We start from the raw sequence: 21,305 nt of genomic DNA, 5'->3' as shown, positions 1-21,305 counted from the left end.
ATTTAAGCACATTAAAATAGATCTAGACTCAAGAATTGTCATCTTTCGAAATAGTCTGGACTCTGGAATATGAATCCCTAAATTGTCTAATGGTATCAATAATCACTAAATTGTCTAATGCATGGTAACGTCCGATCTAGGTAAGGTAGGTACAAATAATATAATGGTAACGTCCGTATATTTGTTGGTAAACTGTTGTATATTCTTGTCATCATGCAATAATAGCTATATTGGTAAGCTGCGGTGTTTACTCTAGCTAGGACTACGTTAATGCCATTGGTTGTCTCGCTGCAGGTGGCGCGATTACCTGACTGGCTTAAATGTCATGTTTTCATCGAAGGAGTAGATTAAGTCCAAGTACTGATAGAGTATGACCTTTTATTGAAGGTTTAGCTTTGATGCATAATATAAAGGTTTAAGGATGCCGTGAACACATAAAGCCATCCGGTGTGGCTGAAGCATTGAGCTGAAGCCTGAAGGATATTGTGAACATTATTATCGGATCTAGCTGAAGGAAGTCGTGACTCGTGAACTTCGACATCCGGTGGGATTGTAAAAGGCATTCTCCACTTTGCGTTGTTGATCAGTCAAGGCTTCATTCCAGCCAAGCTAACATTTCGTGAAGAAGTATATGCATTCATTGCAAAGGTAAGGGGGGTGTCTTTCAGGCATTAAACGCATACGGTTTTTGTGATGAGATAAACAACGCAAAAGATGGTGTTTTTGGATTTGGAGAATATCTCCGAGTTGAAGTTTTACTGTTTTAAACTTCTTTTGTGCTATGAATTTGCCTCTTTTGTTTCAACTTTAAATAGCTGCTATTCTAATTTTTCGCGTGAACAGATGTCTTCCTGAATTTAAAAAAACGCAGTGCATATAATGAAAGCTAATTCTGATGTTTATTTTCAGTTCAATGGCTTCTACTATAAGAATCCAGTTTATTTTGTTCGTTGTCTTGTTTGGCGTTCTTGCTTTCTTGCCACGAGGAGAATCTGCAGGTTGCTGGGAGACATGGAGTAGATGCTCCGGATGGAGTAAAGGGATTGCACCTAGCTTCCTTGTGTACCCGTGCGATAAGAGATGCAAGTGCTTGGGTCGCGATGGCGGCAATTGCGTATTGACTCGAGCTAAGTGTTCCACAACTGGCTATGCCTATTCGTGTCACTGCTACGGAAGTTACGGCAAAAGACAATCGTGGTGGTGTGGATATGGTAAATGAATGGATCGTTTCTCTGATGTTGAACCCTATTACAATTGGTGTCGAAATGGCGAACGGATTTATGAAAGAATTTCTGTGTTATCTAGAATTAGAGCATTTTCTTTGATTATTGTTGATATTGATTAGACTTAATGCCGTAAAAATTGCGGTAAAAATTGTTGTATTTTCAATAAATTTTCATGCAAACAAAAAATCAATGTGTAATTTAACGCCCCCAAATTAGCGCCGCACTAAATGCGACCGGCTTAATCAACGCCTAGTCAGATTTGTTGAAGACGCTATTGTTAAACGGTCTTCAAAATTTTCTCAAGGCTCATGTCCGTCGTGAATGCAGAGAATTTTGCTGGAACAATAAGGCAAATTTCTCTCTTTCCAGTGTCTTGTGCAAGGAGTTTGTTTTCTATATAAAAATGGCAAATGCCGGCTGTCAATATTTTTTGTTTGAAGCTCTTCTTGCGCACAATGCACAAATATATTTTTTTAAAGAACGCCGTCCTCCCTTGAGCACCCCATCAGAAGTTCTAAAAATTTAAGATGGTCATTAATGTATATGAGTATAAATACGACGGTTAGCAATGACCGATTTCCGTACAGGAATAAAGACAAACATATACATCCGGACTATTTGTCATCTTCGAAAATGATTTGTTCAGGGTATTCATATATATTTTGTAAACTTAGCCGAGAAAATTTAGAAACAACAGCATTAATAAATGGTTCATATTTTAAAGGTATAAATCTAGGACTTTCGATTCAATTACCTAGTTTTTAAGTTCATCTTATTAGCGGCCAAGTGCATGGATTAAATACTGTAGGTTTTATCATTAATGCTTCTTGGAAGTATTAGTTTTTTATTGAATTATAGAGCTAATTCCAAAAAATATTCTTATCCCAAATGTGCTAGTAAATCAAATTTTTTAGAGACCAATTTAGGCTTTAATGAATATTCAGCGTATCATATCATTCTTATAGAAGTTGGCAGATTTTGTTTGGCTTTTTTGGCGGTCATGCTATAGACGCATTTTATTTAAATAATATATATATTACTCCAACAACAGATCGCATTGAATTAATTATTGCCCGTTCAGCTTATTTTTTTGCCCAAAAGCAAAAACATTTTTAATGTAATAATTAACGTATGCTATTATCATGCAGCTATTGTTACGTAAGACATTTTCCCCATAAACAAATCTAAAATTTTATTCGTCTGATAGGGGAAAAGTATTCTCAAAAATGTGATTTGTACAGACAGCGATATATTTGTAACTTGGATTGCTTGTTAACAGTCGAAGGATGCTGCATGGATATTCAGATTAATTTGTTGTGGTTTAAACCAAGACGCATATTTTTAAATAATATTATAGCGCTCCAATAACAGATCGCTGTGAAATTATTTCAGGTTGCTTATTTTTTTGCCCGCGAAAGGCAAAATGTCTTTAATGTAATAAAGTAGCTATGCTGTTATCAGCTATTGTTACGTAGAGATCCCGTTTACATCTGCGATTTTATTTGCGATTTTCTTCTTTAGATCGATGTGAACGAGTCATAAGTTATGAGTGCTCGGATGTGTACGAGCTCCTACTTAAACATCCATAACTAACTCACTCGTTCGTATCTATGTAAAGAAGAAAATCGCACATAAAATCGAAATATCATCAGAATTTTACTTATTTACGAAACTTGCCTAAGATAGCTAAGAAAACAAACTCCTCGCACAAGTGACTGGAAAGAAAGAAATTGGCCTTATTGTTTCCCAAAAGTTCTCTGCTTTCACAACGGACCTGCGCCTCGCGAAAATTCTGACTGCAGTGGGGGTCAACGTATAGTCTCTACACTTGATTCACTTATTTTCCTCATATATTTGTGGTAAACTGTTGTATATTCTTGGCATCATGCAATAATAGCTATTTTGGTAAGCTGTGGTGTTTATTCTAGGTACGACTAAGTTAATGCCATTGGTTGTCTCGCTCCAGGTGGCGCGGTTACCTCGGCTTAAATGTAATGTTTTATAATCGTTCAGTAACATTGCTTTGGAGAAGTAGATTAAGTCCAAGTACTCATATAAATAGATTATGTCCAAGTACTGTTAGAGTATGACCTAAAGCTGTTAAGGATTCTGTGAACACATAAAGCCGTCCGGTGTGGCTGAAGCATTAGGCTGAAGCCTGAAGGATATTGTGAACATTATAATCTGATCTAGCTGAAGGAAATCGTGGCTCGTGAACTTCGACATCCGGTGAGATTGTATAAAACATTCTCCACTTTGGGCTTTTGATCATTCAAGACTTCATTCAAGCCAAGCTAACATTTCGTGAAGAAGTATAGACATACATTGCAAAAGTAAGGAGAATGGCTCTCAGATATTAAGCGCATATGGTTTTTGTGAAAGGATAGGCTTATTTGACGCGGTCTAAAACAACGCAAAAAAGGGTATTTTTGGATTTGGGGAACATCTCCTATGCAAAATATGCGAAAAGAATATGACTTGATTTTCGCAAAGCGTTGAATCTTAATGTGAAATTTTGACATTTTTCCATTCGAGGGCCCTCGCATATTTATGCATGCCTCAATGGAACCGATGCGAAGAAAGGACTTGACTTCCACTTTAATATCTTATTTATTACTAGAAATAATGCATGCAGCAACCCCTCGCTATTTCAAATCAAGTACACAATTTCCCGATTTACCCTAAATTATAAAGTCAAATCAGGCTATATTATATTTCATATATATAACATTCTTGACGTGCATCTCGATTTCAGCGATTTTGGTTTGTCACGATGACTTTTTGAGCACACGTACCATAGAACAGTGGTTTCATCCTATGCAAATGCGTGATACTTCACATTCTCATTTATGTAACTTATGTGCGATCTCAACTCGGGAGAGAATTCTCATCAGCATAACCGCGATAAAATATTGTATACGCGTATATCATAATATAAATTAAACGAGTCTAAGTTTTTTACACGAAATATTGCCATTACTATCCTAAAGAATACCCAAGAGATGAATGGGGAAGATAAAGGTACTACGTGTATTCACTCGCAGCATTTCACTTAAAATTTGTAATTCTAGTATTGTTGTCATCTATAGTCTAGTGTTCTTGTAGTCTAATGTTTCCATCATTCGGTACCAAAATAATTATAAAGCTAGTGTAAACATTGGCAATATTTGCTACATTATATGTCATGGCAGCACTTAAGTAATGGCTTTCAAACGATTAAAACAGTACAAGATCTTCAGAGACAAAGAAAAAGCCTGAAATGATATTTTATTCTGTAATACAGTCGACGGCTTAAAGTTTTATGAAGTGTAGTGGTGATATTTGTCATATCAAAATTTAAATTACATTTTCAAAAACACTTTTTGCCTTTCACACCGGGTTATGCCTATGCAAAACGGCATACCAAGATGAAAATTATACAAATAAATTGTATCCTTACAGCGAAGCAAATACGAAATAAACAAAGTAAACACGTCCCCTTTTTTACCACTTATGAGCTTGCAGATTATGAATTATTTCCACCGAGCTATATTAAAATTCCTGGAGGAACTTGCTCCTCATTTTTCGGTAACTTCGCAGCGATCTCTTTGCCCGCAAAAACATGGCGGACTTCACCTTCTGCGCAGTGCGCAGTCTGCTTACGCCACATGGTTCCCTTTGCCCATGGTATTTACCACTGAACAGGCTTAATTCTGAGCCCGCTACAGCAGCGTTCTTCCCCCTGGTTTTCCAAAACAATATTAGTTTTTTGCCGTGAAAAACCGTTGTTTCGATATTTTCGATTTTCGATAAATATTTTTACGAAACCTACATTAAAAAACTCTTTTTTTGGAAAACCGTACATGTCTTAGAGGTATAACTGACAAAACAGTCGAACGTGGACCGTCCACCGTCCATGACATAGAATTAGGACAACTTTGATTCCGCTATGTTCTCCTGGGTTCCGGGTGTAATTCCTAATCTTCCGGCGGAATTAATACCCTAGCACGTAGTGAATGATGGGCATTCCAGTATATATAAGTAAGGTTTTTTATCATCTACAACTCTAGCAATCAAATTCAACCATCAAAGTGTTACAACAAAAATTACAAAAATATTGCCTCTTCTAACACAATAAATTGCTTTAAAATCGAAAATGTTTTAGTACAGCTTAAATTCGGAGAAACGCAAAACTCAGAAAACGATCAACGTCTGTAACATAATGGCATATAACTTCAATTTATCATTCGCAACCCGTGTGTACCAGTGAACTGAAATAAAACTGGAACGCTCACTCTCTGATTTTCCCTCATTAATGAGTGAAGCCATGATGGCGGATCGTGAAGCCTTTCTTGTAGGTATGATCTACGCCTATGGCGCAGAAATTTCAAAGGAAAAATAAAAATTGCCGCCATTTTACCTACGAAATTTCCTCGTGGAGGCCTGGATTATACCTACAAGAGAGGCTTCAGTGTTCACCATCTTGGCTTCAAACTTCCGACAGAGTGGCGTTCCAGTCTTACTTGAGTTAACTGGGATGTACTTGTAAAATTTTCCGGGCGGAATTAGTACCTTCGCATTTCGCAAGGCACCATCTAGTGCATTAATATGCATCTTTTGTTACAACTTTCAATAGATGATGTTCTCATTTTTCGGCATATTTCTTAATTTTTGCGCGTGCACAGATGTTTTCCTGCAATCACAAAAAGGCGGTGCATATAATGAAAGCTCATTTTGATTTTTTTTTCAGTTCAAATGGCGTCTACTACAAGAATCCAGTTGATTCTATTCGTAGCTTTGTCTGGCGTTCTTGCTTTTTTGCCACGAGCTCGGGCGTACAAGGAAGGTTGCTATTCAACAAAGTCCTTATGCGATGGTGGGTGGTTTTTTACGCCTCGCTACGCGGAAATGCTTAAATAAGTGCAAGTGCATTGGATACAGCTCCGGCGGCCGTTGTATTGCTCCTAACAGTAACGACTGTTACTTCTGGGACTGGGAATGTCGGTGCAACGGAATTCGCGGCAGTCGCCAATGGTTGTATTGTAATTGAAACGGGATCGTCACATTTGGTGTCAAAATGGCGAAGAGCTTTACGAAAGAATTTCTTTGCTATCTATAACTCTAGACCTACAGACGGCAGCATTTCCTTTAATTACTGTTGACTTTGATTAGAATTATGCCGTACCTGCGGCATAATAAATTTTCATGCAAGCAAAAAATCAATGTGTAATCTGACCCAGATTTCCATACAGAAATAACTTAAATAAGGACAAATTTACATCCGGACTATTTCTCATCGTTGAAAATGACATGTTCACGCCATTGAAATTTTGTCAACTTGCAGTCGACCAAACAACAGCATAAAAATGGTTAATATTTTACAGATATAAATCTAGGACTTTAATTCGATTCAATTCCTTATAGCTTTTAAATAAGATCATCTTTTTCAGCGGCCAAGTGCATGGCGATTAAAATATACGTGTGGGCATTACTCATTAATGCATCTTGAGAAGTATTAGTTTTTTCCTCAATTTCCTGAGCTTATTCCAAAAATATTCTTATCCCAAATGTGCTACTAAATCAAATTTAGAGGCCAATTTCTTAGGCTTTAATGAATATTTTGCATATCATTCTCAGAAGTTGTCAGATTTTGTTGTGGTTTAAGCCGAGCTATTTTGGTGGCCATGCATGCTGACATCAAATTATGTAGTCGCATTTTTTCAAAATAATATGGCACTCCAACGACACACCGGTGTGAAATTACTGTCCTTTCAGCTTATTTTTGCCAAAAGGCAAAAACGTTTTTAATGTCATATAACGTACGCTATTATCAGCTATTGTTACGCAGAGATCCGGTTACATCTGCGATTTTTGCTACCATTTTATTTGCAATTTTCTTTTTTTGATATATGTGAACGAGTCATAAGGTACGAATGCTCCGATGATTAAACATCCGTAACTAATTCACTCGTTTGTATTTATAAAGTCGAAATACCATCAGAATTTTGCCAATTTTGCTAAATTTGCCTAAGATAGCTAAGGCCCTGAGTTTGTGAGGGGGTGCGGTTATTCGTTCGTAGAATCATGATGGAATAATAATCATTCGTTATGTAACATGATCTTGCGGTTGATGGAAATGAACGCATTGGTAGCGTCCACCAGTAAGACAGGGTCTGTTTCTTCTTCTTAAAAAATCTTTGACTGATGGTGGGAACAGCAGCCTCGCAGCCTGATTGTTGTCCTGCGCATAGCTGTACGTCTCCTGCGCTATCCATTATTTGTGGCTTGATGGCAAAGACAATTGATTTTTCAATTATCCACGTCGTAGAACCTCTCCAATCCCAATCGGTCTGACGCCAGGGTTCTTGCCCAGAGGTATTAATTAAGTGACACGCTAAGAAGGCCTCTAAGCTGGTGGTCTTATCTGCTCCAATAACGAGTTGGGTTGCAAGTGTTCATGCCATTAACGCTATCGGGGATCGTAGGTCTTAATAGCAAGCAGTGTCGACTGGATGGTTCAGACTGCATTCCCAAAGTAACCCATCAAAGTTACCTTGTTGTCACAAATCCATGCGCCGAGACAGACAAGTCACATGGTCTTTCGATCTCGACTTGAAACTCGGTTTTTGCAAGAGAAGAGCAGGCATGATCATAGTAAGTTTTAAAGAAATATCATGCAAGGTCTCCGAGTTACTGTGAAAAATGGCGGCACATCGTCATCATGAGAAAGGCTAATTGGAATAAATTGCGTTGCCAAAGAGACGCCTGATTGTGGGCTAAGAATATCCCGCAATGAGGGAAGCCTGATCAGCAACGAAAATATCATTATGCGATCTGACTATTGATTCATTTGATTGTGATTTTCAAATAATCAAATGTCTGAAAGATCATAGTGTCAAAGATGGCATTATTTGCTCGCGAGAACATTTAAAGTTCATGTTCGGCCTTTTAAAAAGAAATCATGGCAGAATTCGCCGGCCTGGATAACGGATCGAAACATACAGAGAAAGATAATAGACCAGACCTCGGTACGAACCAAGAAATTAAACCAATTGCGACTCCCGATGTTCAGGCAGAAGAAACTTTGTCGAAGAGGAAACGAAAGCGCCTGCTCAAACATCAACAATGGCTGCAGAGGAAAGAAAAGAAAAAGTAAGCATTGCAGCAAATTCACCTTTCGACTGTCTAGATCTGGCTTTGTATTGATCAAAATGAAAAATATCAAAATCATCCCCTTTCAACTATATTAAATACTGGTGATTGCAAACTTACACATTTTATATGTTTTTCCTTCATCATTTGCACGATATGTAGGGGATCCTTGGCCAAATCTGTAGCAAACAACTGAAAATTTTTTGTGTGACAACAAGATATCATGTCTTGGCAAATTTGATGTAATCTCATCAAAGTGGCAATTAATTTCCCTGCAAATTTTTCAGAGAAAATTTAGTTTCTAAACAACATTGTATACACACACAAAAGCATACAAGTTGTAATAAGTCTGCAAACAAGTTGTTTACAAGTTTGTTCACATCCAAGCTTGCAACAAGATTTGTTCCCAACAAATAACAAATTGTAATAAGTCCAATGGCATTATCAAACTTGTAACAAGATTGTTCTGGCATGTCTGATACGTCTGGCAGTGATGATATATATATATTTATATATATGTACATATATATATATATATATATATATATATATATATATACAGGTGTAGTGATAGAAACTATCGTGAAGATAGAAACTAGCGCATACAAAATCGTCTGGGTAGAGTGCTCAATGCTAATGCAGAGCGGCATAACACAATAAAATTTCGATAAAATTTCGATGAAGTAACCTGCGTTTTCTCATCTTGTGTTATATATATATATATATATATATATATATATATATATATATATATATATATATATATAACAACATTGCCATAAACTTGCTAACACAAGATTGTAGCGATATATTGCTACCGGTACATCATGTTTGTTCGAATAGTATTGTAACAAGTCTTTTCATTTATCAAGTTTCATAATTGTTTACAAGTTGCCCCATATTTGTCATCAGATTAGCACAACTTGCACATTGACTAATGGTTTCCAGGCTTATTACATGATGTACACTGGCATTTTTAAACATCTAGGCTGAGAGATGAGGAAATTAACGAAGTTTACTATGCAGAATAGCAATAGCATCACTTGCTGTTTTTAGACATAATTTGCTGTTTTTAGACAAAATGTTAAAGCAAAATGAACAAATTTCAAATAAACAAGAAATCTTGAGAATATATTTTATACCTTAACTGTAAATTTTCAACTCCAGTGACAAGCATGGACTGATTTTGATTGTATTTAATATTCTGCACTATATAATGTGTTTTGATTTTTAAGGTTGGAAAGGAAGGAGAGGTTAAAAAAAGCTAAAGAAGAAGGGTTACCAGGACCTAAGTCAAGGTGTAAGTTGAAGCATTGGAAAATTAGAACATACCACATGTGACAGAATCACTAGCCTTCAACATTATTAAATGTCAATGTACTATTATATTTATAGAGGTAGGGGAAGAGTTTGCATTGAGAGTCTATACGCATTAATTTCGGGGAGGGGGCAGAGAAAACTCGATCCCTCCTAGAGATATTTCAATATGGCACAATTGGCACAAACTATAGTACCTTTGTACATATGAATGAATAGTTCTTTCAAGTACCTTGCAGTATATCTATATATGAATTTCAAATTCAAAATATAAAGTTGGTATTTGTTTATCTTTAACTAAGAGATTATTAAAAATACTCTTACCCCTAACTGCTAGGCCATGTACACATTCATTGGGCTAAACGGAAATAAGCCTTCAATTTGCTAAAAGGATCAGTGGTACAATTTACTCAAAAGCATACTTCTGACATTCTGGAGTGTTGTGCCCCTGGTAAATCCTCTCAAAATTGTGGTAAAAAATGAGTGTATTGGAGTTGTGGTGTGATTCAAAAGCCCATTGTCCAATTTATTCAGCTTCAAGACGGAAAGGGATCAAGAAAATGGATTGTGATGAGGCTTTACCTGTGAGGATTGTCATTGACATGTCATTTGAAGCCTTCATGGATGACACTGTAAGTTGGTTTCAGTTAATATTTCTTTTGTATTACGTGGAAATTGCTTAGTTAGCCATTAATTTTCTTTCTCTAGTCAATTAAGAAGCTTTTAAAACAAGTGAAATCCTGCTATGCTTTGAATAGGAAAGCCCCTAACCCTGTACAGGTAATGTTTTTGAAGTTAAAGTAATAATAAAATAAGCACATTATGCAGCTGTATTGCCTTGAAAAGAGTGTGTACAAACTCCTATTGTACATCAGGGGTGTTGTGAATTTCTTGAATATATAGAGATGTTCTTCCCAGCCCTACAACCCTGTTCCAATGTTAAACATATAGTTCACTCTGTAGGTCATTACAGAGGCTTTTTTTATTCTGTGGGCAATGTTTAATCTTTTTTGTGCCCATCTTTAGCCCAGGGCAAGTTATGTTGCCTGCATCACTTTGCCTCTGCCTAACTCTACCCTCTCCCCCCAACCTTTAGGAGGACATATGAAGGGTAAAATAGGATGTCATTTTTTTTAACCTCTATAAAACTGCAATTGAAGAGTAGCTACATTATTTTTCCTTTATTACTTTAGCTTTATTTAACCAGTTTTGCGGGTAATATCCAATCGATTACCGAGGAAATCTACAAAGAATACAAAAATTGGGATGTAAGTAAGAACAGGTAATTTATCCAGACCGTTGAACATCCTTTTTGTTTTCGAAAAAACGCAGGCGTCAAATTACGTATCGTTAGCTTTGTGGCTTATTTTAATGCCTGTTTATGTGGCACGCATTCAAACTCTCCATTTATGGACAAATGGCAGTCCAATAATGGACACTCGTTTTATGGACAGGACCCGTGCAAGGGTGTATTCTGAGCAGTATACTGTTACTGTGTATCAGTTTTGTAGACGAGACAAATGTGTTATTTTCCGATTTTGGTTGAATATATGTGTACGCGCGTTATATGATACGATAAACTGTATTTAGGCAGGGCCTGCAGAGCGTATCAGAGAGTGTTGCTACAGTAGCTAAGTCCCAAATGTTATAGCTAGTTACTGTGTGACTTTTATTTCACTAATTTTAGAGGCCAAAATAGTTACATTTGCAGCCCCCCGTCTCCCCGGTCTATGTTAGACGAAGGAAATATTGAGTAATGATTTAATTCTTATGCAGTATGAAAGAGCAATTATTTAGCTTCCCAGTGATATTTTTCTTCAGTTCATAACAGCAAGAAATTATAAAATACTTTTAAAATGAAAATTAGTCATGGAAATATAATTTGCCCGATTAAAGGCAAGACGAAACAAAGGTGAATTTATGTGAGCGTGTTTGCGCCAATCAGATTGTCTGTTCAATTCCCAGCCTGTAAAGTAAAGAATATGGTCTTCGAATTTGGTCATTTCTAGTGATTATGGAACAAAAACTATTAGAAACCTAAATAACGCCTCTTTCTTGCTGTTTAATAATCAAATCGTTTGGCTCAATATTTAATGCTTTTGAGACACTCTGTAAGAGACAGCCTGCTGATAATAGCGTTTGCTACATAGCACATTTAAAATCACGTGGGTTTTCCTTAGTCAAAACAGAATGTCTCGATCAGTCCTATAGCCTATAGGCATACATGTCATAGTTTATCCTATGTAAACAGGTTGTCTCTCGTAGATTGATAATTTTTGCGAGATGTACATAACTCGCAGACACAGTTGAAACTGAAAAGTACAGTTCTCAGTAAACCGTGTCATCACGACAACCCCTTAAGCTTTCCTTTAAAAAAAACCCGAGCTCCATGCAGTACCTAAATGCAAATAACTAAACCTCATTCATATAACACTCGATTCATTATTCGTGCAATGCCAATGGCAATAAATTGAGCGTATATATACTATAGATTGTATAGTGTTTTCCCATTGCTATTCATTTTGAAAATAACGAAAGTGAGAGCCTCGTGTATAGTGAAAAACATGTAGCAATATATATTTGTTCTGTGCTTCTGTGATAGGCGTGCTATACGTGCTATATCCAACCGTTTTAGTTTCAACGGAGGCTATACCAACTCTTCGTTTTTATGTAGATTCACGTTCAAAGTAAAGGATACCTTGATGTCTTCAAGAAAGACGATGTTGTCTATCTTACATCAGACTCCGATAACGTTTTAAAAGGTTTGTTAAAATACATACATTTTACAGAAGTTTTGTATTTTAAGTACATTTCTCGTCGAGAATACGGTTCATTATTCCTCACCAGAATTGGTAATTGCTTGATTTCACGCTGATAACAACACTGTTCTCTTCATTTTGTCTTTGCGTGTAGAGTCGTACGAAGTTCGCGAATCGTATTTACCGGTGAATATGAGTGATATTTAGCAATTAGTCGCCCAAGACGAGGTGATTAGAAGCCTATAAAAGCTTGTATTCACCGAGCTTGATGTGATTACCTCGGGCTCAAATCAATAGACACCTCGAAATTCATACTAAAAAAAATAATCTATATACCGTTGCAGCAAATGCGAATAACGTAAGCGCGATATACGGCGATATATCCGAATATCAGCTGTCGTAATTTGTTGATTAATACTGAAATAAAATATTACTTGCACGAAAGATTCATATGAAGCTTGCGCACGGCATAAACGAATCGTCTGAATTAATATAGCTACTTTAAGCCTCAAAATGGCCATTTCACAACTGTGAGATGTGTATGATGACCTGTCAAAAGATTGCAGAATGCGTATTCAGAAGAAAAATTCAACTTTTTAAAGTTATACTCTTTGCAGTGATTAGATTTTCTTCAGAGGTTGAAACTTCATAATTAAGCACCAGTATCTGCGATGTTTAAATGCTTTGCAGAATATCACGGGAAATTACTCAGCGAGTTCTCTCCAACGTAATTCGTTTCTCAGCCCGCCACCTGAAATCGCCCGAAATATCCTACAAAATTCCCACGGGACAACGTATATTGATTATATTTGCTGAGGCCAAAAGCATCTAGCTTTGTAACACTAATAAATTATTCTTTTTACAGACATTGACCTGACGAAAGCCTACATTATCGGCGGTCTTGTGGATCATAACCATCACAAAGTGAGTTGATTGTTATATTTTTTCGTCAATGGGTACATGGGCAACGAAAATTTAGTTTGTTTCATTAAAAAGTACGTATAGTTAAAACCCTTTTGCCAATTCTTTGAATCTTGAGGCCCGTTTACATTACTGTAAAAAACGAACCGGGGTCAATTGTACAAACCGTTGACATTACGGTACACACTAAAAAACGAACAGGGGTCAGTTGTACAAAACTTTTCAACTATGTACATTTTGAAAAGTTAAACCCTTGTTAACTCAGAAATACGCGACTCTGATTGACCAACTCTGTCCTCCACTACAGGTTTCATGAATAAGGTTTTTATAGGATGGGCCCAATTTTATTGGTGGGAGGTGATTTGTTAAATGAAAGTTCAGGAATAATGAAAGGGTCTTAAGTGGGGCCAGGGGGGAGCAGGTGATTTATAAAGCATGCAGGATATTGTTTTAAATTTAGAAAGAAATGTTTCGGAAACCAAAACCTTGTGCATGGAATTCATGATAATTATAGCCGGGATTATGCTAAGTGTAATGTTTTAATACAGCTGTAATAGTTTTTTATTCTACCTAACTACAAATCAATAAAAAAGAATTCCCTGTGGAATGCCGAATTATACCCGCTTATAGTATATATTACGTTTATATATTCTTAATCAAATGTCTCATGACTTATGTCTGTTCGATTTTACGCAAACGAAATTTATTATTCTGACTAAAAATAATTTTAATTTAATTTCTTATGGAATGGCAAAAACCCAATTATATTACGATTATATATTCTTAATTAAATGATCGACAAATAATGTCTGTTCGATTATATTTTGCGTATATCACTTCAGTTACTATTTTACGGTCGTTCTTTCAAACGTAACTACAAAATAGAAAACTATTAGTATTCACAACAACTGCTGAAGCAAGGTATCTCTCCTGGGTGAGCGAAGGCAACTTCTTCCAAGAATTTGATGAAAAGTTGAAACAATCCACTGCATTTGCATCGCCCTCAACGCTACCGCCAATCACAACAAGCCTGTTTTCAGCTAAGACAGCTAAACAAGCCAATCGTTCTTTTTCCATGACCAATAGAACTTTGCTCTGACCAGTTTTAGGATCATACTCAATAATCTCATTGCTGTTTCTCCCTTCCCCACGGATCCCTCCAATCAACAGCATGGTCTCATCACGACGAACCGTCGCCATTCCCCAAATAGAGCATGGCAATGGGGGCATTTCAATGCATCGATTTCTTCTTATGTCGAATATTTCCACCTCATTTTTCATCCCAAATCTACCAACAATGAGAACTTTGTCATCGAATAATTCTACGGCATGTGCGAACCGTTTCTTCCTCATGTGAGAAAGCAACTTGGATGAATAAGGAGGAACAAGAAGCAAGTCGTAGATCGTATCCAAAATCTCGCGTCCGTTATTCCCGCCAATGATCAACAAATGATTCCCATGAACGACGCACTTGTGAGCTGCAACTTTAATAGGAAGATTGACAGAAAACGTCGTCCATCTTGGTGGATGACGATTCAAATCCAGTACTTCTATACTATCTGTGGTTTCATCGCCAGCTACAGCGGTAAAACCGCCACAAACAAGGAGTTGCTTCTCAAATACAACAGCCGCATGACCCCGTCTAGCTATTTTCAACTCGGTTTGTGTTGTCCAGGTTTGGTTGAACAGATTGAATCGTTCGATGGAAGATAGAGGTTTTAATGTTCTGAGATCTTGACCCGCGATGACAACAATATCACAATTCATAGAATGAGCCACTCTGTTTTCAATTCGACTTTCAAGCTTTTCAATTGCAGTTGTATCGACATCTCGTCGTATGCCATGGGCCATTCTCTCTCCATAATCATCACAGGTTGCCGTCTTGCAACGACATAACTCAGTCTCTTGTTTGTTAACGACATCATCACACCCATCGTTTGAACAAGAGACAGGCGTGAAGCTGCAGGTCCGGATGTGTGCTTGTAGAGCTCCGATCTCGAGAACCGCAGGACAGCCTCTTCCTTCGTGGTCACAAGCAATCTTATAACGAGACACACAATCTTCGACAATTCTCGGTGCTTTTCTCAGCGTCTCTACGGTCAGTTTATCTTGACAGATTGGACAAGTTTGCGAGGTCTTCTCTAGATGTTCCATGATGCATCCGGAACAAAAATAATGTTCGTTGTTTTCACATTGCATTGGATCTTTAAAAACGCCAAGGCAGATCGAGCAAACAAAACCCTCGTCGAAGAATGATTTTAAACGTGCTGTGTCGTAACCTGAAGCCATATGTTTCTTCACGTCAAAATATAGTCACATCTAGCCGTTTAGTCTGGCGAAAGATTTCAAAACACGGAGTGATTTGTTAGTTGTGTTTTCAAAGTTTCACTGAGAACTCCGAATTGTTCTTCCGAGAAAATGCGAAATTATGAATTCATAATAATGATTCCAGATGGCGCATCAGACGCTCTCGAAAATGTAAACGTGGCGTGCGGTTAATAACCCGTGAAAGGCATTAGTAATGCTAATTAATCTGATGCATGTTTTGCAACTTACTTTGATGCGTCTGTATGAAACTTTTAATCATAAAAATACTCGGGTCATTAGAAATAACAAAGCTCAATTGTGTTTCATATGATGTGACAAAATAGCACTTTTCAATCGTTTAAACGAAGTCGTACAGCTCTGAAGAATCATGAACCTATTCTTACCTGTATATTCGCCTTACAGAGTATGTTTTATACACAATGAGCAACAACTCACCCTAGTGCATTATAATAGAATTTTTTGTCTAAATACTTCGATAAAATTTGGCTTTCATGCGTGGTTGACACCAGCCAACAAGTGCATAATAAACTTTCATCGACTGTTTCCAAGATGTAAATTACAGTTGTCTTACATTAGTTACATACAGCTGTATGTTTTATATCAAATTCAGAAACATTCTCTCAAGTGCGAATCAAAGGTTTTTTATAGAGCTTTCACGTGGGCCAGGAAGAGATGATTTACGGGCTATTGTTTTACAGTTTGGAAGCGAATTTTGCGCAAACTAAAATTTCCAATGTGAAAACATGAGTTTAATGTTTATGGCACCAACACATATCATTTAGACTAAAAATATGAAATACTTTCTTTTCAAATGCCGAAAAGCCCAATTGATATTACAATTACATTTTTTTTAATTAAAAAATGATCGAATTCGATTAAATTTTGGTTATATCACCTCTTGCTATTTTACGGTCATTATTTGTAATATAACTAGTTGGCAGTTCTCAGAATCCAGAACTCTATTCACAACCACTGCTGAAGTATTTGACGCCTTCAGAGTGAGGTAATTTTTTCCAAGAATTTGATAAAAAGTTGAAACAATCTACTGCATTTGCATCGTCACCCAAACCACCAATCACAGCAAACCTGTTTTCATATAAGATTGCCGAACAACCAGCTCGTTCTTTTTCTATGAACCAAACGAACTTTGCTCCGGCTAGTTTTAGGATCGTACTCGATGATCTCATTGATACGTTTGTCAGTATTGCCGATCCCTCCAATCAACAACATGGTCTTGTCACGACGAGATTCGCCATGAAGGAGGGATGGTATAATGGTGGCATCTCAATACATTGATTTCTTTTTATGTCGAATTTTCATACGTCATTTATGGCCGCAATTCCAACAGCACTTCGAACTTTATTGTCGAATATTTCTACCCCATGGCAGCGCCATTTATGCTTCATGTAACAAAGCAACTTGGATGAATAAGGAGGAACAAGAAACAACTTGTAGGTCGTATCCAAAATCTCGCGTCCGTCAAAACGACCAATGATCAACAAATGCATGATTCCCATGACTTGCTTTGCCTGGTACTCATCCAGCAAGCCTACTTAAAACCCAATTCAGCCTACTTTCACCAAATGCGCATGCTCAGACTATTGACTACATGCAGTTACTTGGAGGTAAATTAACCAATCAAAATTATAAAGTGAATGGTAATACACATTGTTTACAATGCAGTTCTAACGACGTAACCGAAGAACAATTACTGAATCTTTTAAATGTTTTCAGATAGACTATCATTTCTTATATGCAGTGATGAAGGAAAATCCACGGATTTTCGATAATGTCTAGACTAGAAATACATGCATGCAGTAACCCCTCGCTATTTCAAACCAAGTACACAATTTCCTGAGTTAACCTGGCCTAAACTTATATTATTAAATGACACAAAACTCAAATCAGTCTTATTATATTTTATATACCAAGTATAGTATAGCTAATGTTTCCATCATTCAACAAAAAAATCATAAAGCTAGTGTAAATATTGCCCGTTTAATTTTGCAGCATTATACCTTGCCAGCAATTAAGTAACGGTTTGAAATCGAAGTTTCAAACGATTAAAACACTACAAAATCTTCACAGACAAAGAAAAAACTGCAAATGTTATTTTACTCTGTAATTGCAGTCGACGCCGACGGCTAAAAGTTTCAGTATACTTTATAAATATAGTGTGTATTTTTGATACCAAAATTCAAATTACACTTTGAAAAACACTTTTTGAAGTTAAAGCAAAGGTGTAAGAGCCTTTCACAGGTTTATGTGTTTGCATAAAAAGCTGAAAATTTAACAAATAAACGGCATACAAAGCTGAAAAGTATACAAATACGGCTCATTCTTACCGCGAAACAAATACGAAATAAACAAAGTAAACACGTACCCTTTGTCTTTGAAAACATTTATAAGCTTGCAGATTATGAATTATTCCTCTTACACTGCTTTTTTTTTACTGTATCCACGTTCATCTTTGCTATCTGTCATGCTTCATATATCTTGTTTCTTCTCGTTTTACTTTCTTTGCACAAAGTTTATGAAACGCTTTTACAAAAATGTTTACGAAATTACAGTTAAATTGCTGACGTTCTCATTGAAATACAAACTTTCTGTCTTAGCCAATCAGAACGTTCGTTGATTACCAGTCTACACGCGTTCGCATTCCGCGCATGCGCACAAGTACCATGACCATTGAACGTCCACGGTCCACGACATAGAATTTGAGCAACTTTGGATTCCGCTATGTTCTGTCACAATACCCGGGTGTAATAAATCTCCCAGCGGAATTAGTACCCTCGCACGGCGCTTCGCGCCGGCTCGGGGATAAAAGCGTTTGGAAACCCTGCACACCCCCATGCAACTATCCAAGATATCCCCTAGCTCTCTTATTTCGGTTGACATATTTTGAGAACTAGGCAAGATATAAGGAAAAATGGCTAAAGTGTTTGATACAAAGTTTTATAGATTCTAAATTCTCATTGACAATCCCATAACTCCACACACACATTGGAATAGCCCTATGCATATAAAAGTTTTGGTCATGAGGGTGAATCTGACCGAATGTGCTTGCTGTTATATTATATACACCCATGCAACATTTTTAAAATATTTTTGGTATATCAAATAACGGTAGGTTCATACGGTCGGGTTCTAATCATAGTTTTTCTATTTTAGGGATTGTGTCATAAAATTGCTGTGGAAAATCACGTTAATCATGCACAGTTACCAATCGGTAACTTCGTCAAATTGCAGTCTAGAAATGTACTGACAGTTAATCATGGTAAGCACAACAGTATTGGACTAACTGCATGCTCGAAAAACAATGCTCTTAGTCGAAGCAATTGTTATTGAGCTACTTTAGTACTGTGGCCGGTTGTTGGGGTCTAGCTTGAACGGCGGTAAGTTTCAAATGGAGAACAAAATTATCTATTTAACCGAGCTGAAATATTTCGATGTAAATAGTTTAATTTTGAATTGAAGTATATATAATGATTTAATGCATAAGATGTTGGTTAAGTCATTCTTAAATCTTAACATGTATATGAGAGCATTTTTAAACTTTAGCTTATCCACCGTGTAAGCTAGTAAGCTAAACGCCTTTCAAACAACGCCCCCAGTACTTATTCAAGAGACCTATTTATTCGACACTGTTAAAATGTAATTATTCGCATTGCATAATTCACATTTAAACATAATAATCTTTCAGTGTTTGAAATCATGCTCAAGTATCTTGAAACGAAAGACTGGCAACGTTCTTTTTATGACGTCATTCCTAAACGCAAAGGAATTTCTTTGGTAAATGTGGACAATGAGGAACGCGAGGAACAAGTGGGTGAAAATGTTGTAGAGTAGGGTGAATCAAGCGCGCACATACAATTGGTTGTGTTTAGATAACGGGTGGTTTTTGTGTGGAAATTGGACACTCGATCGTGCCAGTGCATCTAGTCTTTTGGGTTCAAAGTGAATGTTTTGCGTAATGCGTATCTCATCTTTGTCCAGGTTGAATTCCTGTTGCTCCTATATATTTTATGAAGAGCTTTTCAAAGCTCTAACGATGGCATATTTGCGAGCTTTGTACCGAGGGCGGATTATCAAGGCACCATTTTTGCTGCGCTTTTCGGTCGTGGATCGTGTTTACCAGTGTGAAGACTTGGTTTAACTAACAAAGTGTGTTTACCCTTGACAAACTTTTGCACAATGTGGGTAAACATCTACTCGTGTTCAGTCGCTTATCATGTGATTCATGTCAGAGAACCTATATAATGCATAAGAAAGACAACGGGTTGCGTAAAATTAAAGTTATACACATGCTAAACGAGTTTGCCTGTTCACTATAAACGAACGCTGAAGACTAAACAAGACTTAGGAGAACCACAATCTTAAGAAGCTATACTTATAGTGCAGCAGACCTTCGCAGAGGGTTCTAGTGCCACTTTCTAAGCTCGCGTGATGCTTATTATTCGAGAATATTGGGCATAAATAAACGAAGATTAAATTTAGATGTAATAAACCCTTCGATTAAGCATTATTTTCCTAAAAAAGCAGATCCAAAAGTTGAAATGCGTGTCCTTTCCAATGCTCTAGGACATGCAGATGCGGGCCAAAAATTCTCAAGTCACAGTCTTGAGTACTTTGCACTGACAAAAATAATCGCTTTATTGAACATGAGGTCGAATTTTTGAAACGCATGTCAATTTACTTCCTATTAATTTTCTTAATTTAGATTCTAAAGGCTATAAAAGCAGCATAAATTAACGGAAAATTAAATTTTGAATATGGAAATAAATCTTGTTTCCATGTCTCACGTCGAACTGACTTAACATACTCAATTTTACAAATGTCCCATGAATGTATATACACAAATAAATTCAGGAGCTGTCCAGCCATCATATTGTTTTAAATCATAGCTATATATCTATTAATTTTATCAATTTTATTTAGAGCTTATTGAGGAAATGTTTCCGCGATATTAATTTCCTTCAAAGCACAGCTATATCTAAATCTAATCATTTCGTCAATCATTTTCACACTTTATTTAGGAAATGTTCCCGCCATGTTTGTTTTAAAACTTTAAATCATAGACATGAATAAAATGGTCACAAATTTAGGAAATGATTTTTAGTATAGATAATAATAAATCACATCATTCAGCGGGCAAAATATAGTGAGATAAAATAAAAATCCAAGTCTGTATTTAGGTCGTAATAAATTACATCATTCAGCACATGTACAATAAAATTTCCTATAAAGTATATATATATATATAGGTAATAATTCCGTGTCCAGAGTCTACATGGTGAAGTTTTCGAGCGTCCTCGTTGATGTTTCCACGCTATAAACAGGCGCATATATATACACCATCATTTTGAGGTTAAAACTAATTCAATAAGCACTTTACCCTTTCGGATCATGGGAACAGGGGCCAGTTGTATAAAAGACTATTTAACTTTTTAATTGTCAGAGTCGTGTAATTCTGAATTAACTAGGATTTAACTGTGCAAAATGTATTAAGATTTTTGGCACTTCACTCGATGCAGGTAAATTCTAGAGGTTTAAAGTGTCCTAATTTCGAGTGGAATTTTACAAACTTAAATTCAAGCCGGAAACAGTTGAAAGAAAAATGAGT

The 21,305-nt window shown here is 36.6% G+C and overlaps 1 protein-coding gene across 1 annotated transcript; it reads left to right on the top strand.

Moving 5' to 3' along the window:
- Positions 1-8,047: 8,047 nt before the first annotated feature.
- On the top strand, positions 8,048-20,932 carry LOC114530097 (tRNA methyltransferase 10 homolog A-like). The gene is made up of 9 exons (XM_028551687.1): positions 8,048-8,357; positions 9,593-9,657; positions 10,209-10,306; positions 10,383-10,454; positions 10,868-10,942; positions 12,349-12,436; positions 13,299-13,357; positions 18,854-18,959; positions 19,386-20,932. The coding sequence occupies exons 1-9, from the start codon at positions 8,167-8,169 to the stop codon at positions 19,529-19,531; spliced, it is 900 nt and encodes a 299-aa protein (XP_028407488.1). The 5' UTR covers positions 8,048-8,166; the 3' UTR covers positions 19,532-20,932.
- Positions 20,933-21,305: the final 373 nt, after the last annotated feature.

This window comes from Dendronephthya gigantea, unplaced genomic scaffold (genome assembly GCF_004324835.1).
Source record: "Dendronephthya gigantea isolate DGI-Jeju-01 unplaced genomic scaffold, DenGig_1.0 000059F, whole genome shotgun sequence".
NCBI lineage: Eukaryota > Metazoa > Cnidaria > Anthozoa > Malacalcyonacea > Nephtheidae > Dendronephthya > Dendronephthya gigantea.
This window is presented reverse-complemented; position numbering and strand designations above follow the sequence as displayed.

Excerpts from the sequence above, each read along its gene's own strand:
- LOC114530097 (XM_028551687.1), top strand. The coding sequence starts at position 8,167 with ATGGCAGAATTCGCCGGCCTGGATAACGGATCGAAACATACAGAGAAA. Across the intron at positions 13,358-18,853 it reads TGGATCATAACCATCACAAA|GGATTGTGTCATAAAATTGC; the intron begins GTGAGTTGATTG and ends TTTCTATTTTAG. Across the intron at positions 18,960-19,385 it reads TGTACTGACAGTTAATCATG|TGTTTGAAATCATGCTCAAG; the intron begins GTAAGCACAACA and ends ATAATCTTTCAG.